Source organism: Camelina sativa, chromosome 5, assembly GCF_030686135.1.
Source record: "Camelina sativa cultivar CO46 ecotype springtype chromosome 5, ASM3068613v1".
NCBI lineage: Eukaryota > Viridiplantae > Streptophyta > Magnoliopsida > Brassicales > Brassicaceae > Camelina > Camelina sativa.
Window position 1 is genome coordinate 6,410,673 of NC_141884.1, and position 27,222 is coordinate 6,437,894.

General features: G+C 32.6%; 2 protein-coding genes and 5 long non-coding RNA genes across 10 annotated transcripts; 2 read left to right on the top strand and 5 right to left on the bottom strand.

Moving 5' to 3' along the window:
• Window positions 1-837: 837 nt before the first annotated feature.
• On the bottom strand, window positions 838-1,735 carry LOC147943314 (uncharacterized). Its single transcript, XR_015598433.1, has 2 exons — window positions 1,538-1,735; window positions 838-1,110 (listed from the first exon to the last, which is right to left on the bottom strand). It is a non-coding gene; the product is annotated as an uncharacterized LOC147943314 (long non-coding RNA).
• Window positions 1,736-2,508: 773 nt separating this feature from the next.
• Window positions 2,509-4,278, top strand: LOC147943315 (cyclin-SDS-like; the record flags this gene model as incomplete). The annotated part of the gene is made up of 4 exons (XM_087513209.1): window positions 2,509-2,814; window positions 3,009-3,176; window positions 3,412-3,578; window positions 3,802-4,278. Coding segments are annotated over 4 exons (681 nt in total), but the record flags the coding sequence as incomplete, so codon positions are not given.
• Window positions 4,279-5,857: 1,579 nt separating this feature from the next.
• Window positions 5,858-7,446, bottom strand: LOC104785855 (uncharacterized). 3 transcript variants are annotated; one of them, XR_015598431.1, is made up of 4 exons: window positions 7,091-7,226; window positions 6,721-6,774; window positions 6,431-6,534; window positions 5,858-6,320 (listed from the first exon to the last, which is right to left on the bottom strand). It is a non-coding gene; the product is annotated as an uncharacterized LOC104785855 (long non-coding RNA). The 3 variants fall into 3 exon arrangements; XR_767421.3 differs by lacking the exon at window positions 6,721-6,774 and having other exon boundaries at window positions 5,858-6,276; window positions 7,091-7,446; XR_015598430.1 differs by lacking the exon at window positions 6,721-6,774 and having other exon boundaries at window positions 7,091-7,364.
• Window positions 7,447-8,971: 1,525 nt separating this feature from the next.
• On the bottom strand, window positions 8,972-10,516 carry LOC147943316 (aspartate--tRNA ligase 2, cytoplasmic-like). Of its 2 annotated transcripts, XM_087513210.1 has the most exons (5): window positions 10,146-10,516; window positions 9,899-10,009; window positions 9,758-9,811; window positions 9,582-9,661; window positions 8,972-9,468 (listed from the first exon to the last, which is right to left on the bottom strand). In XM_087513210.1, exons 2-5 carry the CDS (start codon window positions 10,004-10,006, stop codon window positions 9,357-9,359), a joined length of 354 nt encoding a protein of 117 aa, XP_087369336.1. In that variant the 5' UTR covers window positions 10,007-10,009; window positions 10,146-10,516; the 3' UTR covers window positions 8,972-9,356. The 2 variants fall into 2 exon arrangements, with proteins under 2 accessions (XP_087369336.1, XP_087369337.1); XM_087513211.1 differs by lacking the exon at window positions 8,972-9,468 and having other exon boundaries at window positions 9,548-9,661; window positions 10,146-10,271.
• A 6,032-nt stretch (window positions 10,517-16,548) lies between these two features.
• LOC104785856 (uncharacterized) lies at window positions 16,549-19,306 on the top strand. The gene is made up of 5 exons (XR_767422.3): window positions 16,549-17,469; window positions 17,683-17,770; window positions 18,333-18,417; window positions 18,525-18,581; window positions 19,038-19,306. It is a non-coding gene; the product is annotated as an uncharacterized LOC104785856 (long non-coding RNA).
• LOC147943317 (uncharacterized) lies at window positions 17,899-18,606 on the bottom strand. The gene is made up of 4 exons (XR_015558545.1): window positions 18,483-18,606; window positions 18,276-18,370; window positions 18,126-18,146; window positions 17,899-18,035 (listed from the first exon to the last, which is right to left on the bottom strand). It is a non-coding gene; the product is annotated as an uncharacterized LOC147943317 (long non-coding RNA).
• Window positions 19,307-20,968: 1,662 nt separating the features above from the next.
• LOC104785857 (uncharacterized) lies at window positions 20,969-23,237 on the bottom strand. Its single transcript, XR_767423.3, has 4 exons — window positions 22,942-23,237; window positions 22,355-22,414; window positions 21,739-21,795; window positions 20,969-21,270 (listed from the first exon to the last, which is right to left on the bottom strand). It is a non-coding gene; the product is annotated as an uncharacterized LOC104785857 (long non-coding RNA).
• Window positions 23,238-27,222: the final 3,985 nt, after the last annotated feature.

The window sequence follows — 27,222 nt, forward strand, 5'->3', positions numbered from 1 at the left end:
GTCTCCATCTAGGTTCCAAAGAAACCAATCTCAAATAACTTAAACACTTTCCTGGACTAGAACTGGCCACTTCCAACAGCTTAAGTCCTGAAATAGTCTATAATTTCACAAACTTATGCTTCTCCAAGTCACTCTTATGCTCATACTTCTGAACCATACTACATTTTACAAACACGCAATAGTTAGTTAATCTAAAATCTTTTGAACCCTTGGTCCTCTTCTGCCATATAGACTATTCTTTATTGCTTATATCCACCTTAAATTAAACTCCTCTCTAATGCTAGTTATTTGCTTTCCGATGAGTTTTGATGATCAAAACCACCTTTTAAATTAAACTCACTCGCCTTTACATGGACTGTTCAACAGTAGAATCCTCGTCCCTTTCTTATCATGACACTCTTTTATTAACAACATGTGTTCCAAGATGCTAATGCTTTAGCCTCTAATTCTAAAGACAACATGGTTATTGATACTACATACAAATGCAAAGATACTAGGCCTTGCTTTGTACTCCTTGAATGTCCATGGTTTGAAAAATAAAATTGTGTTTTAAACAGTAGCAATACTTTGTTCCTCGAGAAGCATTACATCAAATATGTGATACGTGAAAAGATTGGTCTTCGCACCTGTTGAAAAAATGCAGCCACCCTTACATTGACAGCATGTAATCACGGCCCATTCCCAGAACATCCACGACATGAGAGAAGACTGTGAAGCATATCAAAGATAGAGACCAGATATTGGTGATCTATTTGTTTCAGCAGACATTAAATATATAAAAGCCGAAATTTTTTCTCAAACAATTTATTTCAAATGTCAGACTAAAATTCTGCATGATACACGAAACTTTATCTAATGATTTTTTTTTTAAATAACATCATCGATCAATAAACATTTACATATGAGGCAATGTTGCATCGACTGGAAGAGACGGTGCTTCATCTTTTGTAAGCGGTGGGCACTTAATGCAATCTTTAGGATAGATGATTGGAGTGCACATGGAAGGTTTTTTTATACAACACAAATACTCGAGTGTCCATGGTTCTCCCATAAATTTATGGAAACATCTTTCTATTCCCTTTGGATGATCGGGATCCTCCGGCTCTTGACCTACAAGTATTATCTCAAAATAATTATGTTGCAATAGTAATAGTGATATATTTAAGTATAAATTTTGAGTATATGTCAAGTGTAATATTACAGCCCATCTTTGATTAGATCTGAACTAATAACTTTCTTCTATAAAGTATATGCGAAAATAACAACAAATGTATGTTGACTGTCAAAATAGATGTGAAAAAAATAATATATGCATGTATGACTGAGCTATGATATTTCAGGGAGAACAATGATCTTATTGGATGTGTTTGGAACTTTGTATATGAATCCATCAAATCATATGACAAATGCTAATATGAATTTAGATGTGTGAGATGAGACAAATATTCTTGAGTTGAGTAGCATCAACTATAAGTTTTGGTTTGTAGGAAAATAAATTAAAAATAAAATTTAAAAAAAAAACTGAACAAATTCTTACATTGGTGAAGACCAAAGAGAGAGACAATTAAAAGAACGATAAGCAAACTCTTACAAACCATCATCCTTCTCTTTCCAACTCTTTCAATTTTCTTATGACTTATGCAACAATTAGACATTGGGAGTATATACAGGAGTGAATCCATCACATAAATGTTAAATTAATTTCCAAAGAAATATTAATTTGTGGACTACAATCTCATTCAATTTAATTCTCTGGTATTATATACATTTTCTTTTATTTGGTCATCGAATTAATTTCCCCTTATTTCCTGGTCAACATATTTTCCTTTGTTTTAGACAAGTTTCCAAATTTTCATTACTATCTTTTGGGATTTTGTTAACCTAAAAAACAATACGTTATTGACTAATATAAAATTCTGCTAATGGTCACATCCATCTCTACTTGTGTTGTACTACCCGTTTCAAAAAAACCTTGTCTATTGCATCACAAAAGTCTGAAGTAAAAAAATCACAATAACTTCTGCTTGACTAGCTTCTTGTTGTTATTATAGCGTTCGCTTTAAATCACAATTTCGGCCTAAAATGTGTGACATATCTTCTGCTTGACTAGCTTCTTGTTGTTATTATAGCGTTCGCTTATAATCACAACTTTGGCCTAAAAAGTGTGACATGTTAAACAAAAAGATTTCACGTTTGAGTATGAAAGAACTATATTGTCCACTCATAGTACATCGTGTATACATAAGATTTTTGAAACTCAATACAATAAACCAAAATTAGTGAATTCCTACTATAGAACAAAAATTAATATTATATTCATTATCATTAATAGCTTCTCTTTGACTAGCTTCTTGTTGTTATTAGGCCATATTTATCGGTGGATCACATGGGGTGATCTTGGGGCTTTTAAAATTAAAATTAATTGAACAGTACCCATAAGATCGGCCCATGTGATCTTGAATAAGATCAGTTCTTCGGCTGATCTAAAGGCGACGTGTCACCCTCTGAAAGAAAGTTTCGTTTTATTTTTCATTTCTTTTGGAACATAATTTTTTCTTCTTCTCCCGCAAACGACGACAGCGAAACGGCGAGAGATTTTTTTTCCCTCACCGTTGTCTCCTCTGTCCGGCCACTGAAACACCGAGGCGACCGATCTCCTGGTCTCACCCTGGTAGTGAATTCTCTGAGAAATCTTCCTCTGATTCTCCTATTTCGTATTCTCGCTCTCTGTACCTCGAGTTCAAGGAACAGTTCTGTAGATCCACAATTCCGAACGAATTGGGATCTTCTTGCCAGGAAGAAGTTCTCTCTCAAGTAAGTTGTATAATGCCTTCATAGCTCTTGGAACAATTGCTAGTGGTTAGAGATTGAAGATGTGGTTATAGGTTTTTAAAATTCAATCGATTACTAAGTCTATTTTGATCTGGGACTTGCTCTGCTCTGTGTTTCAAGATTTGACTCTGAAATTGTGTTGTAGAATGGATCTTAAGTATACACTGTCGTTTTAGGTGCTAAGGTTTGATGATGAAGAGGTGGAAGAGAGCTATCAAAGGCTGAGGGAAAGAGAGAGGAGTCTTGCATATATGCGGGACTGTGCTAAAGCTTACTGTTCCAGGATGAACCATACTGATATCATCACACGTCTACGCTCCATCATGGTTCAATGGATTGTGAAGGTGAATCTGTTCATTTGCATGTAGTTATATATATCTTTGATCTCTGAATGTTGAAGCTCGTAAATATGTATCAGTAGCAGAAGGGAATAAATATTCGGAAATCTTGTTTCTGGTTTTAAGAATGTTTTAGCCTAAAGAAGTCTATATAGCTTACTTTGGAATCTTTTAAAGGTTTATGTATCAGTAAGCTATGGTATTCTATGTTGTTGATTGTCTTCTCTCTGATTACAAGCAGCAATGTTCTGAAATGGAGCTTCACCAAGAGACATTGTTTCTAGGAGTTGGTCTGTTGGATCGATTCCTGAGCAAAGGATTATTCAAAAGCGAAAGGACTCTAATACTAGTTGGGATTGCGAGTCTTACTCTGGCCACCAGAATTGAAGAAAATCAACCTTACAACAGGTACCAAGCCCTTCGCTTTTTCAGGCTATAAGGTGTATGTCATCTTCTAAGCTCTTCTAAGCTTTTTCGTTACCTAACTTTGTGATTTTGTTTTCGTTTCTGTTGTAAGGTATGGCTTATAGCATGGATGAGGATAGCTTAAGAGAAGCTTTCACTAAATATGGTGAAGTCGTTGAAAGTAAGCAACTGATCTGTTTTACTGTTCTTGTGAATGTTATGGCAGGGTGTTAGCGAACAAATTAGGCACTTGTTTGTTTCGTTAGTGGCTTTGGATGGTCGGGTAAGTTCATTTGCTGATCTATGAAACTTTGATAGAGTAAAAATGTATGTGAGCTTTGGAGGAAACCCTGTTGCCAACAGCTTGCAGTTTGGTGGTGACAATACTCAGTTTGCTGCCGGTAGCCAATTTGGCGGTGAAGATCAATTTGGAAGCATGGAGAAAAGTGAAATTAAGATGGAGAATGGACCAGTGGAAGGAGATTTCGAAGATGACACTGATGTAGCCAAAAGAGCTTGAAGCAAGTAGCAAAAGATGTTTTCAAGACTTGGTGTTTTCATATTAATTTTTATGATTAGTAATAGTTATCTGAATTTTTCTGAGGAAAACACTTTATCTAGTAACAATCTGCTATTTCAATCTTGAAAATAAGTTGTAGTTTGAGATTGTTTCTGAAGGTATCTATTGAATTTTAAACAAAAATGTGAGCTTTGTTTCATTGATCTATGTATTAATCTATGTATATTTGGAATAAATTTGGTCATTAATCTATGTATTAATTAAATAAAATATTTGTCTTGCTTAATAAATTAAGTAATATGTTTGTTTTTTTTTGAATTTTAGTAAAAGTTTCGTAAGTTTGCAATTAAAATGTTATTTTATAAATTTTTATAATTGTATTATGTTTAAGAATATTAATAAACATTATATTATTAAATAGAATTAAACATTCTTAAATTATTTATTAAACACTAGACTATGTATTTATTAAACATTCTTAAATTTCTATAAGAATACTATATTATTAAATCTTAAGATCTTATACATGTTCTCCCAATAACTAACTTCTTAACAAAAGTTCTTAACTACTGATCTTACATTATTTTTACAATATTTATACTCTAAGAACACCCTAAACTGATCTTCCTATAAACATGCCCTTATAGTGTTCGCTTTAAATTACAATTTCGATCTAAAAAGTGTAACATGTTAAACAAATAGATTTCACATTTGAGTATCAAAGAACTATTATATTGTCCACTCATAGTTCATCGTGAATAGACATATTTTAAACTCATTACAATAACCAAAACTTGTGAATTTTCTACCACAGAACCAAAAAAGTAAGATTATATTCATTATCAAGTTCTTGACACAATCTTAGAAATACAAAGAATTCTCTTTGCATATCGACTATCCAAACGATTGTTGACATATTTTACAAAGCTAGAATGAAATGAAACTTATGTTGTGAAGTCTATTACATTAATGTCTACAACCAAGAAACATAGAGAATGATAAACCTAAAAGTACAATTGTATATGTTTATCTTAGACCAGATTGTGTGTCGGTGATCAATTTTTCCCCAAGATCCAGATGTTAAACTCTCAAAAACCTTGCACAACAGCACAATTGCTTCCAAAGATACAGGTTGTTAGATAAAACAATCATTATTTTGAAGACTGGGCTCGAGCATCTCAAGATAAACATATCCAATAACCCTATTCATCGACCAGTTGTAACAGCTTAACCCGTCTCCATCTAGGTTCCAAAGAAACCAATCTCAAATAACTTAAACACTTTCCTGGACTAGAACTGGCCACTTCCAACAGCTTAAGTCCTGAAATAGTCTATAATTTCACAAACTTATGCTTATCCAAGTCACTCTTCTGCTCATACTTCTGAGCCATAATACATTTTACAAACACGCAATAGTTAGTTAATCTAAAATCTTTTGAACCCTTGGTCCTCTTCTGCCATATAGACTATTATTTATTGCTTATATCCACCAAAGAACGGAGCTAACCAATTCTGAATCTTTGCACCCCATTCTAGATACCCTCTACTTCCATTTGTAAACTATTTTTTGTTCTCTTTCTCTTGTGCTTACTCATCATTAAGCTACACACAGCCTACAGATGCCTCACAAGTCACAAGCGTAATCATCGAGAAATCAATAAGCGAGAAGCAAACAGTATTGTGTAATCATCAGGTTCACCACATTCATCAATTCTAGAAGCAATCAAATCGAGTAATTTAAAAGGGACAAAAAGCAAATCTCTTCTTACGAAAGAAGCTGAAGCTTAGAAAGAAGCCAATGGAACTATTGTTCTTGACCTTCTCTTAGATATTGTTCCTACAAAGCTGGAAGCAAATAGCAAAACTGAAAGTGAATGTGCCTACTCTTGTCCTTCAATCTAGGAACAGAGTGGACCTAGTTTATTTGTAGAAACAACCAAAATAATTAAAAGAACTTTGAAGCAAGGACTCAGTTTTGGTATCGTGGATTGACTCTCCTCTCCCTCTTTGACCTTCTCACTCCTAAGTCAACCTCCTCTGCCTCTTGAACCTCACCAATACCCCCGTCGGAAGCTATACATTTCGCTGAAAAATCATACTTGTATTTGGACCGGTGTCAAGTCACGCCCTACGTCTCTGCGCGACGTGTTTGATCTAATGCTTGTGCTCTCGTGTCTTGAACTTTAATGTGTGATACCAATTTCAGGTGAGCATTTCTTATGAACCTGCAGTTTTGCTACTCATAAGCTTTGTACCCAAGTAAATAAGTAATGCCTATGGTTTCAAACTTTATAAATGAACCTCTAATAGTCATAGCCATAAACGTTTAACTTACCTCAAAGTACTGAGTGCAAACTGGGCACTCAAAGAAGATCTCAAAAGTAAGAACGAGAGGTGATGATCGGATCATATTCATCACAGATTCGCTTCCCGAAAAACCTGCAAGACAAACAAAAACAAAAACAAAAACAAATCAGAGACTCGTGCGTGAAGAAGAACATCACCTTGAACTTTCTGATATGCATCTAACTAGATATGTAACATCACTAACAAAAACTAATTTCTAAAAAACAGAGGAGCTATGTTTTGCCTATAACCGATTCTGTAAAAACAGAGCAAACTTACAAGGTTCCAACTACTTTTCTTGTCACTGCTCGAGTATGGTCCATATTGAACAACCTTACCATCCCAAATTGGTCCCGAAGGAACACATCACCAACCAAAAACCGTCGGAACAACAAATGAATCATAAGAAGAACAAAAACTAGTAAGAAACAGAACTATCTCCCTCTTATATTTCCAAAAGCATATAAGCAAACTACAACAAAATACCAAATATGAAGCTTATGATCAACTTCCTAATATAAAAGTCTCGAATCACGTATCAGCCAATAACCTTAAAGTGTAGGATCAATACGGAACAAAAGCGAGAAGTAATCTAATCGAAGCAACATAAGAATAAAACGAGAGAGGGAGGGAGAGAGAGATAACTAACCTTGCCGGTGCACCTCGCCGTCCCCGTAAGTCCATCAGATAAACCACTCCATAGCTCGTATCGCAATCGGAGATCGATTGCGGTCAGATCCGAATCGTCGGCTCGAGAAGAATAACGATTGGAACCAGAACCGAACAGAAATCGTTCTCAGAGCAAACAATCTCACGTCTTTAAGCCGGAAAAACCAATCGATTCGTCGAGGAATCTGGATTCATCGGTTCGTCGAGGGAGGAAAGAGAGAGAGAGAAAGTGGGGAAAAGAAAAGAAAGAAAATGAGGAAAAACAATTGTTTTTTATATTTTAACAACATCCAATCAGAAGCTGCCACGTACCGTTTTTTCCAGGGTTTTTCCGATGCTCGCCTGAGCAACGATTCTCAGAATATTAAGGCTTACAAGGTTAGATCCGTGCGATGCCGCGGCATGTTTTAAGAGAATTTGTTAAAAATGCCCCTTTTGATATATCCCTTTTTAAAAATACCCTCTTTTCTGGCCATTTTTATTTTTGTCCTCTTTTAATATTTAATGACCATTTTACTCTTATATGAAAATTATTTTATTCAATAAAAAGAAAAACAAAATTTTCCCGCCAAAAAATTTCCGACATATTTTCCCGCCAAAAAGTTTTCGAAAAAATTTTCCCGCCAAAAAATTTTTTTGTCAAAAAATTTTGATAAAAAATTTCGACAAAAAAATTTTCCCGCCAAAAAAAATTTACAAGGTTTTTAAAAGGTTTTATAAGGTTTCTACCTTATAAAAGCCTTATAAACGCCTTATAAACACCTTGTAAAGGCTTTTACAAGATTTTTTAAAGAGTTTTAAAAGGTTTTTTAAACAACTTGTAAACGCTTTTACAAGATTTTTAAAATGTTTTTAAAAGGTTTTAAAAGGTTTTTAAAAGGTTTTCAAATGGCTTTTAAAAAAAAATTTAAAAGGTTTTTAAATACCTTGTAAACGCTTTTACAATGTTTTTAAAAACCTTGTAAAAGTTTTTGTAAGATTTTTAAAAGTGTTTTAAAAGGTTTTTAAACACCTTGTAAATGCTTTTAAAAAGTTATTAAAAGCGTTTACAAGGTGCTTAAAAACCTTTTAAAAGCATTTACAAGCTTTTTAAAAGCATTTACAAGGTTTTTAAAAGCGTTTACAATGTGTTTAAAAACCTTTTAAAAACATTGTAAACGCTTTTTTAAAAGCGTTTACAATGTTTTTAAAAGGTATAAATTTCAATATTTTTGGCGGGAAAAATTTTCGATTTTGGCGGGAAAAATTTTTTTTTTGCGGGAAATTTTTTTGGCGGGAAAATATTTTCGATTTTGATGACTGTACATTCTTGCTGTCACTCAAAAAAGGTAATTTGGTCATTTTGTATATAAAAAGGGGTAGTTTTAAAAATGGTCAACATGAAGGGGTATTTTTAAAAAGAGGTATGGAAAAAGGGGCATTTTTGAGAATGCCCCATGTTTTAATATATTTGATGTTAAATATATGATTTTTAATTTTTTGAAATTATATTAATCATAAAAATTATGATTTACACAATGATAAAATATAGAAATGTACCGAAAAATTACAATGGTTTGTAACTTCGTAGTATTTGTTATGCGTTTACATTTCAAGTCAGATAAATTTAATTATATAATTGGTGTCCCCGTAGAAGAAATCACATCTATATTCGTAGTAAATGCATGCAATAAGATAGACATATGATAATTTTTGTTTGATGATACGTAAAGTTTATGTATGATGCTCCAAGAATCCAATAACTGATGTTTATCCTCTACACAAGCTTGAGAGATTAACGTAACTCATTCTCATTCTTAGAATGAAGTGTAAATTAAGCAATTGTATGTTTTTTTTTCTTTTTGGTCGAAATGCAATTGTATGGGTTGTTCTCAAATTTAGAATACCCAAACGTTGACGAAAAAAAAAAAAAAGAAATGAATAACTTAACTAATCAAAACTTGTTAATATCATAAATCAATACTATTGACTAATGATAAATGTGATGTGGAACGTAGAAGGATTTTTTTTACTGGACATGAAATGCTTAACTGTATTATTTAAATTTAATTGGTAATCTATTTTAAGATTTTATAAGTTATAAATGAAATGATAAATGTTATCTGGTATTTGGTTTTAGATTTTACTTGTTGATCAACTTGTTAAATGAATCATTAGCATGCAGGTTTTGATAACATTGACTTTGTTTGCATTTTTTATTGAATAAGTGGCTTCTTGTGGGTTATATGTTTTTTAAAAAATCTATTTTACCAACTTCGATGCATTCTAGAATGGTCTAACTGCCATTCACAGGGCATTGTGTAGAATGGCCTAACTGCCAGAGGAAAGCGATACAATATGTAAAAGTCTGTGTTGTACCTATATTGAAAACAAGAGTGTTAGCGCAAGTTTGCAATTGCGATATACAAAATTTAAGCATCACATCTTTGTGAATTAAGAATATAGATATAAAAAAGTGGTGGATCAATTACTTTTCCCGAATGAGCTGGCCAAGTTTTCTCTCAGATTCTGCGTTTAAATCTCCAAAAGGATCAATCTCCACACCAGCTTCCTGTCAACACATTACGATTACCAAATTTTATTGATAGTCCATTCGCATAACTCCTTTCAAGTAGGTTCATATGCAAAATAAAGTCAATGATCATACCTTGAGTATTAGAATCCCTTCTTCAAACGTTAACCTCAATGTTTTTTCAAGAAACTGCATTTTAGTGCCAGTTATCAGAATTCAATAAAATATAACAACTCAGTTTCTAAATATTCTTTAAATTGCACATATTGTTGTTACCTTCAAAGGTTCACATGGGTTTTGCTTTCTAACAGTTTCCAGTTCCTTAGAGAACATCTCGTTTATCCTAGTAAATGTAGGCAGAAATAAGTGGTCCACCTGGTCCATTAACTGCAGAAAAAGCAGTGATAGTAGCGTATAAGATAACGGAAATTGAGAAGAAATTATATATATCTATAAGAGCACAACTAGCGAATGAGATGATCCCATGATGGATTATGTCAGATACTCAGATTGTGCGACTTACATTGTTGGTATCAACTTTGGATATAAGTTCTTTGATGCTAGCTTCATAGTCTTCGAGTATAACTTCTCAGTGTCGTCTCGGTATGGTCTTAGCAGCCTCTCTTATACAGTGGAGATGACAACGGGCGAATGGAAATAAGAAGAATCAGCAAGGACGACGCCGTTGCTCTTGAGAGACCACCGCCGCGGAACCACCTCCGTGAAGGATAATGATTGAATCTCATCCATCGCAAATTAGGATAAATAGGCTCTGGTATTTTCGCTTGGCGATTGATGTACCCAGCAGGCAGCAAGATCCTATCTCCAGAAGTCGAATGAAAACCCTCTCGTCTCGTTCTTGCTGCTCTTTGACCTCTGTTTCTTCGCCGTTCTAGTTAATTTCTTTGTCCACGTAATTAAAAAAAAAGCTGACATATATTAATTGTTATAATTTGATAGGTTGTTTATTTTTGCTGAAGTGTCAACACTTGCTTCAATACACAAGCTGATGTGTTAAGCAAAGAAAGCAACACATTGTGTTTTTATTGTATTGATTTTTTGTTTTTGATTTATTTTTGGCTTAGAAATTGTTTGAGCAACGCTGGCCAAGCTCTCACCTTGGTTTTCGCGACGAGAGAAAAGAGAACATTGAACAGGTCTGAACCTAAACGACGTCGCTTTTTAATTTTTGACTTTTTATTAGCGAGATTTGTTTAGGTTAAAAGAACGTCGCTTTGACATTGGTTTGAACCCAACGACGTCGCTTAATTCTTCAGGTTGATTTGGTTCGGTTTATATTCAAGAAAAGGTTTGGTTTGGTTTGTAAACCAATTTGTTGATTTGGTTCGGTTTATATTCAACCAAATGTTTGGTTTGGTTTATAAACGATTTGTTGATTTGGTTCGGTTTATATTCAAAAAATGTTTGGTTTGATTTATAAAATTTGTAGTTTGCTTTCAACTAAACCATTTTGTTTTGGTTTTCCACGATTGTTTTGGGCATAATAATTTTTCCTTTCAGTCAATATTTATTTAAAACTGATTCTTAGCTTATATAATACAACATTAATCATGGGAGAATCATTTCACAATACATGATATCAATCAAACCAAAAATTCAATTTTTAGAAGAAACCTCAACTATTTATAAACAAATTTTATTTGTGTATTATATGTGTATATATATTCATTCATTTTATATGTTCATATATCAAATGTGTACACAAATATAGTATAGTAGATAATGCAACAGAACTTACTTAGTCAAGAAATATAAGAATATGTGTGGCTTATAAGAAATAAAAGAAATTAAGAAATTGTTGATTGAAATGCAACAAGAATTTCCAAGCTTTTTAAAGTTGTTTAAATGTTTTTGAAATAAAAAATTTCATAGGATTACTAAAAAAAATATTATCAAATATTAATTATTAGAAATTGTTTCAGTGACTCTTCATTATAGAATAAATTTGATGAAATTTACCTACTTGGAAAGTCCTTTCACCGAATTCACATTTCCCTCATATAAAATTTTTTAACTTAATGAAATGTTTATGACTATTTCATAGCTCCAACAAAATTAACACAAACATATATGTGATTCTAAGTTAAAATGATGTGAATTTAGTTTCATGTAGATACATAAATTTTGGGTTGGTAAATCTTTCAAAATATCGTAAATTCTCGGAGGTTCAAAAAAATTGTCAAATAATTTAATACAATTTTAGGAATTTTGAAGATAAATAATGTGATCCTTGTTTAGATTATTATGAATTTATGACTAGTGTTAAAATTTATCTAATTATTTTTGAAAATAACAATCCAACTAACCGTGTGCGATTGTTTGTAGACTAAATTAGAAAATATAAAAAGAATACAACTCTTCAACTAATGGTAGTTAGGTTAGAATAGATGCCACAGAATGATTTATTTTGAATCTTTGATAATCACTTAAATTTCAGCTTTCACTGGGCCATAAGTAAGTTTAAGGCCTAGTACCATTTTCCGAAGAACAAAGAGAAACGGATCTCTCGGATAAAAATTGAATCGGTCAACAACACTCAACATTGAACCCGACCAGGGAATTGTAGGATCCGCGTGTTTTCTTAGTTTTGTTTTCCATTTTTACCCTGCTAAGATTATTTTGTTTAATCTTAATTTGCAGTGGAAATTTCGGTAATAGGGCCATTAAGAGATTGGTTATTTTTCTACCAACAATATTAAAATTATTGTCGTAATTGGTAAATATGAAACCTACGTCAATAATTATTACTTTTAAGGTAGTCCAAAGGCCTCACAGTAACCTTTTAAATATATTTCAAGCAAATGTTAAGCAACTCACCGATGTGGAAGCGGCTCCTTTCGCCAACATCTCCTTTATCGATGGTGAGCAATGGCTTTAGAGCATACCAAAGTCAAGAAGATTATTTACAAGCTTGTTAATGCAAGTAATCTATGTAAGATTAACTGCTTTTTATCTTAAGACTCATGTGAAAGAATCTTGTTTGTTGCCTTTTTGTTTTCTCGATTAAGATTGAATGAACTAAACCCGAAGCATCATCACAGATTTAGGCCAAAACATTATAAACCAGGAGTAATAATCTCTCAGTGTGGATGATAACTAGATGCAAAGCACTTTGGACTCAACCAGCATAAAGTATGATTCTTTGTTTTTTGTATTCTTATTTTGAGTATACTTATTTAGCTCATTGGAAATTTTGATTTAGTTGTCTCATCTTATTACATAGAGCAAAAAATTAGTCCTTTCTTTGCATATTTTAAATATTTTTTAAGCAAATGTTAAGCAATTTTTGTGCAAAATTTAAATATTTAACACTTATACCATATATGATATGCCTATATATATACATTCACATATGTGTCATATGTCACATGCGTACACAAATATAAAATAGTAGATAATGCAACATAACTTAGTCAAGAATCATAAGAATATGTGTGTTTAATAAAAAATAGTATATTTTAGTAAAGTGTAACTATATATACTAAATGTTAATGATTAGATCTTGTTTCCATGACTCTTCATTATAAAAAAACATTAATGAAATGTACCTACTTCTTTGGAAAGTCCTTTCACCAATTCACATCTCATCATAGACAAAAATGTACTTCACACTCAAACAAAATTAACATAAACTAGGGATTAACCCGCACGTACGTGCGGGGTTGATTTTTTAAACTAATTTTGCTATAAATTTAGCAACTTGTTATGTATATGTTGGATTTCTTTTTTTAATTATTTTAAGTATGTTTGCATATAGTTTGAATTGCTGAATATGTTAATTTGTATTAGTTTTAAAAATTTATATATTTAAAATTATTATATGTCAAATCAGTCTATATATAAAAAGAATTATAAGTAGTTCCACCCATTAGTTAAGACATACATTCGGAGTTATGTTTGTAAACAGATTAATTTAATATAGTACCTGAACTCATATTAGTTGGATATTTACTATTTAGTTTGATTTTGAGTTTTGTTTCAATCTGGTTTGTTAATGTTTGAATAGTGGTTTTACAGATAATTTAAAACTCAGAATGATCCAAAGGTCACATCAAGATCAAACTAAACCAAATTAATGGTCGGTAAGATTAAACTTGTGATACATGCATAGAAAACCGTTAAAATGATGAAAACCCATTAGAAAGAAATACACATATTTAGGGATATGTGTATTTCATGTTTCCGTTGCATTCTTGGTATGAGACAAATTTTGTATTTTTTGGTTAGATATAAGATGAAACAAAAATTCTCGAAGTTCCGTTTCGGACAAACACAAATATAAACAAAATTATATATCCTATGCTATAAAAATATTATAGCATAGGATCACATATTGTTTTAAAAAATTTAAACTATTAGAAAACATAGTTTACTGTTTTTATTTTTTAAATTTGAAAATTTTTATCTTAGATAAATTGGAAAAACATGTGATATGTAAGATTGCAAGCGTTAATGTATTTTTTGTAACATATTCTAAGTCTTTATTTTTAAAATTTTATTACGAATTTATTGAGATTTCTTAAATTATATAGATTTTTTTAATTAAAGTAATTATTTTTTCATTTCTATTAGTTTGGTTTGATGCAATTATTATAGTTATATAATAATAAAAATATATACTATATATGGTGTTTTTAAATATAAATATAAATTTTGGTACTTTACCATAAATAATATTTTAAAAATTATCACAATTATAGTAATTATGGCTGTGTAAATCTAATTAATGTTTGTTTTGAAATTATTATTTTTAGCATATTCGTGTGAATCAAGAAGATAGGTGGCATGACACAAAACGTAAAGCATACTAATATATAAGAAACAATGTAATCTTTACATAATAGTATTTTTATTAAAAAAACAAACTATTCTAAAGTAATTAGAAAAGAAAAAGGGTAACAAAGTATAAGGTCAAATAAAAAGAAAAATCTTTTGCCCAAAAAAAAAAAAATCTCGGCAAATAAAAAACATATCTGAAAAGGAAATTGCGATTAAATTAAAAAAAACTCTATTGACCTAAATTTTTTTTTTTTTTTTTTTGACAACAATAGAATCAACTCAAATGAGCCAATTTGGAGGGAAAGAGTTTACAAACAAAACATGCTGCGGTGACAGTCGCGCTTGGGGTGCCAGAGAATCCGCTTTGACATTCGCATTTCGTGGAACCAGAGATAGAGAGAAGGAAGAGAACTCCGCTTGATCTATCTTGATGTCCTCAAGGTATGGTGTGAAAGCCGGCCATTCATGAGGAGAAGACACCATCTTCACCAAATCAGAACAGTCCGTATAAAAAACCACGTCCCGGTTATTATGTCCAATCATGCAACGCATCGCCCAAATGAGAGCTTCTACTTTAGCATGGAGTGGAGACAAACTTCTACGGAAATTGGTGAAACAACCCTTCCCGTTTTTTTTTTTATATCTCATTTACTAGTGGTCCCATACCCACTAACATCCTAACAACAATCAGTAACAGCGGATAACCAAATAAAACAATTCCAATAATATTCCAACAACATCATAATCCAAACAAAGAAATAACCAAAAGCTAACATCCTACAATGTTCCAATGACTTAATCTAGCAACCTAACATCAGCTAGACCACAATCAATCAAGCCTCTAGAACACCCCTTCATCATCGCCTTGATTCCACGATCACACTTTGCCTTTACCTGCACATCACAAACAACAATTGAGATGCGTAAGTATTATCATAAATACTTAGTGAGGCCGTCCTCCCATCTACTGGGTTATACACACAAGCATATGAGACTCCCAAGTCAACAAACAACAATAACACAATCAATATATCAAACCAGGAAAATAAGACTCGGCAGGTACTAGTGTCGACCGATGCTCAATCGGTGTCGACCGATGCTACAGGAACTGGTGTCGACCGATGCCGGAATGGTGCCGATCGATGCTACTCGAGACGGTGCCGATCGATGCTCCACAAAAGTGGTATCGATCGATGCCTCTTCTGCAGTCACGATCTGCGCGAAACTCAGCGACGAACTCCGATTCCAATCAACACAGAATCAACTCCAAACACGTCTAACCATCTCAGAATTCACTAGAAATCACAAATACAATGTACCCAAGCAAGCAAACACCACAAATAACAAGGAATCACACAAAACAAGGGAGATCTCATGCTTAGATCAACCATGGTCAAGCACTCACCTCAAGAACAGGAAGATTGAATTGAGGAACGTGGAAAACAACACCCCCAGAAGCTCCCCCTTCGTTTCCAGCAACAGCTAACACTTCTACTGCCTCAGATCTCTCCAAAATCTCCAAGAACAAGCCCAGAAAAACTCAAGAACGCTTTTCTCTCTTTTCTCTCTTTTCTCTCTTTTTCACTCAACGGCGACAACAATGAGACTCTCCAAAACCCTTAATTCGTCCCTTAACACCTAAATGCGATTTAGGGATTTTAATTAACCAAAACCGAACCAATCAGCAATTAAAACGAACCCGACCAAACCGGAACACTTGGTGTCGATCGATGCCACCAAGGGTGTCGATCGACACCCACACCAAAAATACACAAATTGGTTCGCGGGCGTTACAATTGGTAGCGCCCATATCTGACCTCGAATCTTCAATGGAAGAACAAAACCAATCTGCACCTGCAAAAGCATCTGTCGCTTTCCAAGAGCCATCCACAAAACACCGATAACCTGTAAAAGAGGTAGGAAGAAAAGGGATGGGCCCCCTTTGTCTAGTAGAGGGGACAAGTGGAGAGTGTGGTTGATCCTCATCCTCCACCTCCACCTGAGCCTGTAACCAGACATTTGCCTTCCCCTCCGCCAACCGAACTACATCCATCGGATTTTCCATCACATTCTCAAAAACACGAGCATTCCGTGCTTTCCAAATATACCACATAAGCCAGGGGAACGCGGCCACCTGAGAGGCCGGATTAGAAGAACCTAAAAAATGGTCTATATTAGCATAAATAGACTCCGTCGGGAAGGAGCCAGGACCTACAGGAACTTGGGCTAATGCCCACGCCTGCCGAGCCGGTGGGCATCTGAAAATAGCATGATTAATTGTTTCCTCCTCAGCCCCACACCGTACACACGCAGAATCACAGGGAATAACCCTCCGCCTAAATTTCTTGTACACCTCCGTTTTCTGAATCAATTGGGCAACAACAAAAGACTGCAAGACCTGCTGATTCTCGAGCTCTTCACCACCATTAAATCCGGTGATAGTACCTTCTGGTGACGATTTCACTTCACCCAAGCCCCAAGGTTACATTTTCGTCTACCTATCAAATCCCTAAGCAAGAGTCTCTTCAGATTCATTGTGTCGATGGGATTATATAATCGAGCAATTAGTGAAGTAGGTGAGAATTTTGGTGAATCCTATTTACCCGTTTCATCTTCGATTAATTCATGGGTAAGAGATCTCGTTTTCGTCTTCTTTTTCATTAAGTTTCATGAGATAACCCCAAGCAAGTATAGATCACTCAAGTAATTTAATTTGTAACATAAATTTTCCTTAAAAGATGTGCTTTGGTTTTTGGCGAGTCTGGTCCTTCTTTTTGATGATTCTGTAGTTCATGCAAAACTGAAATTTGTTTCATTAATTATTATGCTCTTTTCTACTTGTTGATTTCGTAGCTGCATTGCCATTTTGAATTATCATTCGTATCTAGTTCGGTTCAGGGACCAACAATTACTAATTTATTATTCCATTTTGTTGGAGCTGTTGAGCTTTTGGTTTTGCAGAAAATGATATGAGGCTTTTGAGACCTCACTCTCTTGGTACTATGAGCTAATCATTTTCAAAGTCTTCCCAACAAAAAAAACATCAGGTGACCGTTTTTTCACTTTTACAACATTACAAAACTGTTATTTGAATAATTATGCTCACCATGTTGAATCCATGGACATATGAAATCATTTGGGACTACCTTTTACATTTGCTTAAAGTAAAATCAAAGAAGAAAATTACTATCATTCAATTTAACGGCCTATAAGAAAATCTTCTGTTTTAATCGTAAATTTGTATATCTTTAATATCTCAGGAACTACAGGATAACATTTTGGAAACATATTAAAGAAGGATAGGGCAAGATGCTCTCCATATGATTCTAAAATCACCAAGGTCAAAAGGTACCAAAAATATATGTTTTCTAATGAAATGATTTATTAGTTTTAAGGATATTCGTGTAATTGAAAAGCATGTGAGTAATTTGAATTTAGTTAATAAATTTAATCATATACATGAGTAGTAATGAAATGTTTAAAAAGCAAAGTTTAATTTATAGGAGAATTGTTTCATTATGCTAACATGATAAGTTGAATGAATAGATCTATATATTTCTGAAAATCAGAAATGCAAATAATCACCTTTAACTGTATCTTCATCTGTGAGTGCCTGGCAAAGCAAAACATTAACGTAATATAACTTGACATACTAATTTGAACTCCATAAAAATAATCATAAGGCATCTTAGCATAAACTTACATTAGTCTAATCTTGTAAACTCTGGAATTTCTCGATGACGGATAAGATGGAAACAAACATCTCCTTTAGTAATTTGAATGTAAAATAAATAAAAACAGAATTCACTTAATATAGATGTAAAAATAAAAAGATGAATAAGATTTATGGTACCTTATATTAAATATCTAGAAGTCAATTTGTTCATTTTGAACTCCCTTTCGCTTTCAGATTCTCAAGTTTATTACACGAATTTGCTAGTCTGATCTCTGTGAATGAAAATATGAAACATCATTAAAGAGAAACAACAAAAAAGGTAACTTTTTTAGATTTAAACGTAACTCCCCGCATATGGAAAAATATCAAACCAGTGTGGATTACTTTGGCACTATTTTGACTCTGATCTTCTATCCTGTTTTGAAGGACTTAATATCAGACACATGAATGATACCATCATCGGCGGCCATCGATACTATCAAGGTGACTTTCTGAGTTGTTGTTTTAGGTTTGATGTGTTTGGTTGTGTATGACGTCTAGTTTGGTTTTTATAGTAGTAGTGGATGTGCTTTTTCTGCGATATTCTGTGTAATCAATTAAAGATTTTCAGTTAATGTTTACCGAAACAGGAAGATTATGTTCCAAATTATTTTGATTTGAGATGTTATTATAGAGGATCTTTAGGATTTCATTTGATAGAGTCCGACTTGGTTAGTTTTAGCAATGAGTTAGTTTCGGGTGTGAAATATTTGTTGATTTAGGTTTTTAATTTAATGATTGATAATTGATATTTATTCGATTTTAAGAATGGCTAGTTTCTAAAAACCATTTTGTTTGGAAGAGCAGATTTTTGGGGATTAAATGTCGTTAACTGTTGATTTGGTAGGTACGCCATTAGAATATTCTTTTCTTCCTATTTCTTATTTGAATTTCTTATAGGTTTCGGCGGAAGAGTATGTTTGGAAACGGTTGTAATATTCCACGATCCGAATAAGGTAAAACCGGATCCTTTAGGGTCCGCGTGTTTTGACTTCTTCAGATTACTTGTTTGCCCTCGATATAGTTTTTTCTTTGTCTTCCTTTTCTTTTGTCGTGGGGGCATTGAATGGAATTTTTTTGTTTTTTTTTTTGTTTTTTGCTTTTGTACTCCCGATTTAATAGTATAGATATATCTATGATTAAACAAATATGATGTGAATTTAGTTTCATGTATGTAGATATGATGTGAATTTAGTTTAGATTTTATCAAGTACGAATTAGATTTGTTTTGATAAAAAATATATAAAAAATTAAATCTAATTCATACAATCTAAGCTGTTAAACTAAATAAAAGCTGTTAAACATTAGATTTTTGATAAAATTTGTAGTTCTAGATTTTATTCGATTAGATTTTAAAAATCTAAGCTGTTAATTTTTTATATATTTTTAAGTATAAATTAGATTTTGATTCAGTTAGATTTTATTTGATTAGATGATTTTATTTTATTTGATCTGTCAACGATTTTTAATTTTTAATTAATTATCTTTCTTATATTAATTAATTAATCTTAATTAAGTATTTTAGTGACATTTTGAATGTAATTTTTTACACTTTTTAAAGTTAGTTTCATATTTGTACTTACCAGTTAATATAATAAGATATATCTTGGTTTGGTACATCCTTTGAAATATAATTACTTCTCGGAGGTTCGAAAAATTGTGTCAAATAGTTTTATAAAAATTTACTGTGTGGTATAAGAGAGTTCACAACTCTCTAGGAAGTTGGTAAGAAGGAGAAAGAAAAAAAATAGAAACAACTCTCATGCTTATTACCTTAAATTAAACTCCTCTCTAATGCTAGTTATTTGCTTTCCGATGAGTTTTGATGATCAAAACCACCTTTTAAATTAGATTACAGACATCTTTCAGTTCGATTTGATTAATATGTGTATCCCTATTTGGAACAAATACCATTAAAATAACAGAGCTATAAACTGAAGAATATCCTATATGTCTAGTCTCGTATTTTCTATTTGTCGAAAGTCATAATCATATTCATGAAGAAGAAAGGCATGGCTTGTATATTTTGTTCTTCTTTCACTTAAACAAATATATGACGTAAATCTTTAACACAATTTAATTCATTTCAATGTTGTTAACATTAAAAAAGGGTAGTTTCATTTATCTTATATAGTGAATCTTGCGTGATTCAAGAAAATTCTTCCACTTAGGTTCGCAAGACGAAACATACTGAAAAAGTGGCGAAATCGATATCCATATACTGCGGTGGATTTTGTTTATCGACTAGCTTCGGTGATGATTTCACAACAGAGGTCAAAGGGAAGTTATGCAGAGACGCCACCGATATTCTAGACTTTGTGGAATTTACCAATGGAAAAAATGTCATTAAAATTCCCAAATTAGCATTTTCGTTGATTTAAATCACGAAATTTTTATTTGTTGAAAAAAATCTGAAGGCTTATGTAGCATGCTTTTGTATCTCCCATTGCTAAATATCTACAGAAAGAGTGACTAAAATTGTTAGTTAATTAAAACCAAAAAAAAATAGAGATCCATATTATAGAAACTAATTTTGACGTGATAATCACTTTTATATACCAATCTCTAAACAACCAAAAATTAACTACTAGCCTAAGTCTAACAATGATTAATATCTTGTAGAATTATTTTTCATGAGAAATGCTTTTATGTAGTAACAAACTATATATTTTTTTAAGTTAGACAATCTATATATACATTTTTGGAGACAATTATGAAATAAATCCTGAAGTTTAGTACTATTTACAGGGAATGCCACTGATATTAAATATTTAATTAATTTTTTTTAATAAAAACTAGTTGTTATACATAGTAATTGTTAGAGGAGCATATGCCATAAATTTTGGTTTAATTGTTATAAATAAATTTGAAATGCATTTATAAAAACTAAATAGTTCTACCTAAATCTATACTATTAATTGGGGAGTACAAAACTGAAAAAAAAAAAACTGTCAAAAAATTCCATAATTTGACCCTACGAGCAAACAAAGGAAGAAGAGGAAAAAAAAAATTTAAGGGCAACAAGGTAAATTTAATTGTATATGGGACGCGGATCATAACTGTTTGGGAGAATCTCATTCGGATCCTTGATATATTATAAGTGTATCCAAACACTCTATTCTTCTTCGTTTACCTGTAGGATAAAAGAAAAAAAATACATCATAATCATCATAATTGCGGAGGAAATATAGAAATGTCAACTAACAGAATCCCTCATGATCCTCTAGCATATCATAACAAGAGGCGAAATGAAATCAAATCATTAACTGCATATATTTCAGTATAATAACATATATTCTCATTTCAGGCAATCACACCAACCCTTACCTCTTAATTACCATTTGTTCGTACCTCAATAAATAAGTAAATCAATAATCAAAACAGAAAACGGAAACAGTTTGATCCAATCCCTATTCTTACTATCCTATATCATATCAAAATACAAAATCAAATCAAAAACAGAAAATCTTCTATTCAATGCAGCGAATATTCTACCTTTCACCCAAAGCCAACATCAACTACTATATAAACCATAGTATAGAAACGTCAATATTAAACTCATCAAACATACAAACAAACTGAATAGAAAATAGAAAATCACCTTCGTATAAGTCATGGCTGCCACCGATGGTTTCACACATGTTTCTGATCTCAAGGCCTTCAAAACAACATGGAGGATAAGAGTCAAGATAGTTCATACTTGGAAGCAATAAGTGAGTCTATGCATCTACCCCATCATCTAAGCGAGTCTATGCATCTACCCCATCATCTAAGCGAGTCTATGCATCTGAACAATCATTAACACCCAAGAAGTTGTCTACACAACCAATACATTAGGAGAAATATGAAGAAGAAAATGGTGAGCATACGAATGATGTGGATTTGACTGACAAAAAGATTGAGACACTAAAGCTGAAGGTTGAGAATAAGTGATTTGTTGTCGTTTTCTAGCAGTTTAGATTTTTAGATTATGTATAAATCTGTTTATCCAGCTATAAACATTTCTATGAAGAAAATAGAGAAATGCAATGAATTTCTATGACGAACAGAAAATTGTTTTTATCAAGTAACCTTTAGAATCTTTATTAGTTTTATTCACCATAGTTAGCTCCTTTATATTGAAATTTTTTTTCATCATGTAATAATACAAAATATGGTGAACTGCACCTTACCATCGACTTAATGTATATAAGGTTTGAAAGTATATAAAAATGTACCAGGATCTGTAGGAGGAATGGAGGATAGTAGATGAAAATATGAAAGCAAGTCCAGCAAATCTGTGCAATCAAGAAAATATAAATCTCTTAGACCACAAGAATTCATACACTCAGATATAACTTAGCTATAGCCGGAGCATATCTTTATTTCGGTTATCTGAGGAGGCCTTTGCATCAAATCAAAGATCCTATTTGTATCCTCAGAATCTCAATAGTAAAAAAAAAAATACATGTACTATTATTATTCTGTTATTGTCTCAGTCTGATTTGTTTTCACTTTGTCTGATACCAAAAGCAAAGTATGAGATGATGATAAGCAAATCGTTGAGTTAAGATGAGGGATTAAAAAGGAGTCAATAAATAAATAAATATATATATATATATATATATATGACTATGATAAGAACTAAAATCTGAAACATGATTACTCTACTTGATAAGCCATTATAAAGAAAAAAAAAAGAAGCAAAAAAAAACCCAATATGAGTAACTCAAGACTCAAATCTAAAACATAGCAAATCGACTTGAATCTGATTTGATTTTGTCGGGAAATAATACTAATATGAAAGAGAGGTGATTAGATTTACCTATGATGGTCATAGGATTAAGCTCAGAAGATTTAGAGATTCATAAGAAATAGGAATCGAAGGTAGAAATGAGAAGGATGAAGGAAAAGAAAAAGGTATCAAGGAAGAGATCCATTGGCTGACAGGTAAAATAAGAAATTGTTTTCTCAGGCGAAACTGAAGGCGGAGACGGCAAGAACGATGTTTTTGTCGTTTCATTTTTTTCTTTTGTTTTTGTTTTTGTTTTTTTTGTTTTGTTCTTCCCTTTTAATAAACTTCAACCAATAATATATAGTATGAAATAGTTTAATTTCTATGGGCATTCGTGCAACCCCTTTGGGTTCGGATATTATCCCATGAGGTTTGGATAAACGGATTTAGGTAAATAGAATCCATTGGTTATTTTTTGATATATGGGTTCGGTTTGGTTCAAGTATTACCGGATTTAGGTACCGAAAAAAAAGTTTTAATTAATTAAATTTAAATAAATTTAGCTAAATTTTGATTTATTTAAAAAATAATTTTAGATATTTTGATTATTTTTGATGTTTAGGTTTAAAACTAATTGAAATATTCAAAATTATAACTAAAATTTTGGATAATTGAATTATATTAATGCTAAATATTATAAATATCTTTTAATATATTTATATATTCGGGTTATGATGGATACCCGAATGGATACCGGCTAATATCCAATCCTGACCCTAACCCGAACCCACAGGTATTAGAAAATAGAAACCAATAGAGTTTTGTAGGTAAACCCGTACCCAAACCAAACCCAGTTTTTGGATCGGGTTTCAGGTTGGATATTCGGATACGGTTTTATGCCCATGCCTATTCTATATTATACAATCTTAATGTAATTTGTATATTATATTTTTTTTTATTGAACTTTGTTATCCATAGGTTTTACAAAATCAAACCAGATGAATGTGACACACTTCTCTTATGGGTTTCGCATGACAGGTATACTATAGTTAAAAAATAGCAAAATCATTACAAGGCAGACCTAACGAGATAGATTTGTCCAGCTACAAAATTTAGGTCATTTGATTTGACAAATTTTAATTAATATTACTGGTAAATTTTAAAGGTTTGATAGTTCACGGGACCATACAAAACGAGTTTTTTTTGTTAGTTCCGGTCTGGGATGGGTTTTCTGTTAGTTTTGGTCTGGGACGGGTTTTCGGTTAGTTCCGGTTTGGGATGAAACGGTTTGATAGTCCATAGAAAGGGAAGAGACGTGTCTAAACTTTAAACATATCACATTTCTCTTACTATTTTTAATGTGCCACTAATAATAATAAAAACAATCAGATCATTTTTTCTCTATACCGAAGTAAAAACAAATCAACAAGTTTGGACATGAATGTTAATAATATTTATATAAAATACGCTTACAACATAATCTAACATATACATAACATATTGCAAACTTGATCGTAAACTTAGTTTTTGAAATCAACCCCGCACGTACGTGCGGGTCCGAACCTAGTTATTAAATAAAATAAATATACCTTTTTATATTTTAACACCATTTCAAAAAAATGATTATTTCTATGTTAACTTAATAAAAATTAAAATATTATGAATCTTTATATATATAAATGTTAAAAATCTCAAAAAACAGAGTTTATTTCAAAACGGGTTATAGCAACATTAGCATAAATTTTAAATATTATTAATCAAATGCTAGAACATGGGTTAAATTTTAATTAATGTATAAATATAAAGGATAAAGATTTAAACTATGCAAACAGTCATATACTATATATATATATAGTTAATCTACTAATCAAATTATATTTTTCTTTTCTAAAATAAAATATAGGTCCGCGGTGTACCGCGGGATAAAATCTAGTATAGTTGGAATTTTTTTTTTTTTTTTTGACAAACATATATCTCATTCTATTAAATAGAAATCAACATACAAGTAGAGTTGGTTGGGTTACACAAATGCAAAGGAGGACACACTCCACTGTCTTGAGTCGAAGACTGAGTGGCGAAGTGTAAAAGGCTACAATTTGATTAGAAGCTTTGCCAGGGATGAGAGCAAGGATAGGAGTGCTCTGGTTATTGGTCAAAAGCATGGTGGTGGTGGTTCTGTGATTTGGTGGAAAGAGCTTGAAGAGGTTGCGGTAACCACTTGGGATGGTGATCATAATGCCGCTAGTCTTCAAGTTTAAAGGCGAAGGCTTCAAAAAGCGGTTGCTTTGCACTCTGGAAAGCTTTGAGCATGGTCGAGATAGAGAGGAGAGGCTAGTGAAACATGGGTAATCCCCACTCCATAGAGGTGGGAGCATAATGCCCAGTTTCTCCAAGCTGTCTCCTTCAAGAGTGACACACCAAGATGATTCAAACCTGGGTACACGATGAAGCTGAGAGTGTTGACCATTTGGTGATAGGTGACAAATAGGGACAGAGGAAGCAAGCGTTGAAAACCGCCCCATTGGCGGGTTGGAGTAATTAAAGAGCTCATCATTGCAATCCTTAAAACCAAACTAAGGTACTGGTCTCGACACAAATGGGTTTCAAGCAAATCAGATGGTACCAGCGTTCTGCTTTCGAGTGAAACTCGACTTGACCAAGCAGAAACGGCTGGTACTATCGATTTGGGGCTTGGGAGAGACTTGTTAAGTGCAGCTCTGGGTAGGCAAGTTCTACAATCAGAGATATCCTGTCGAGCTTGGTCAAACACAACACAGACATTAGGGTCTAAAGGGGTTGGGTTCAATCCAGTTTTAGAGGGTTGAAGTAGCTTCCAAATCATGTATAATCCATGTATTAAACAGAGCAACCTAATTGCCAGGGTTCCGAGAACAGAATGAAGCACAAACCTGGGTCGAAGCAATATCACGGGTGAAACAGGGAACGCCGGGAATGGAGATATCTGAGTCCAATTCACCGTTTCCAGCGTCAAGACAGAGCTCCCGTCCAGCTCCATCCAAATAGCACATTGGGGGAGAGGAAATAAATCCGATGAGCGAAGAGATGTCGATGTTGACAGCGAGAGGAGGCGGTGAGAGGAGCGGAATTTGAGTCTGTTGGGGCGTTTGAAGATCTCAAACCGGGAAGGCGGTGACTGGGAACTCAGCGGGGCAAGAGCAGCGAGAGAAAACACCAGATACCGAGGGAAGGGAGGGGGCGGACAAAGCTTACGCATGCTCGGAGTCGAGATCTGGGATCTGCAAAGATCTGAGATCTGGGATCCGTCGCTGCCATCGATTTCAAGACTCTCTATGATGGCTTTCACCATTATCTCGAACATCTCTTTCGTGTCTTTAGCGTAGGTAGCCGCCAACTCCTGATTTTCAATTTGTTTTATACATATAAAGTTTAGTTACATGTAACTTTTAGTAAATTTACACTATGTTAAATAAAATATATTGGGAATGATTTATTATAATCATCTGTAAAATGTTTTGAGTAAAGTATGTAGATTAAAAAATAATCACTTTAAAAAAAGTTTAACCAATCTTAAACAAGACTAGGTTCGGATCCGCACGTACTTGCGGGGTTATGTTTATAAACTAATTTATTTTAGTATTCATAATCAAACTCATACTAATTGAGATTTTAGTTTAATTTTTTTGTTAGTTAATTAATGTTTGAAAATTTAAAATAATAATGAGTTCACCAATATTTTAAAATTCGAAACAACATAATGGTTGGACTGGCAACAAACTAAATCAGATAAATGGTTGGTTAGATTCTATTAAATTAGTGAACTATCAAATCAAATATATAACCGCTAACAATGATGAAAACCCGTTTGAGACAAATACGAATATTTAGGGATTGACGTAATTCTCTTTCCGTTTTATCATGTTCCATCATGTCCTACATCCGTTCTCAAATTTCCGTTGCATAAAAGAAAACATTTTCAATATGGAACATTCCGAATATGGGACCAATTTTTATTTTCGATCGAAAACATACATTCTCAAACCATACATTCTCAAACTCCCGTATAGAACAAACATAAATATAAATATAATTCATAGTATATTTATATCATATGTTATAATAAATATATTACAAAATTAATTGACTTCTTTATTCTTATTATATATTATATGGTTCATTGTTAAAGATAAGTTATAAATGAGGAACATATGCATGTATATTTTGGACATTCTGTGTCCACCAAATATAAATTTTTGTTATATAATATTTTTGTAATTATTATTTGTTTGACAATATTTATATTAGTCCAGCGGATAAGAGATCGGAAAAAGAATATCCGTATTTGGTTGTCAAAAAAAAAAAAAAAAGAGAAAGCTTCTAACGGGATATCTA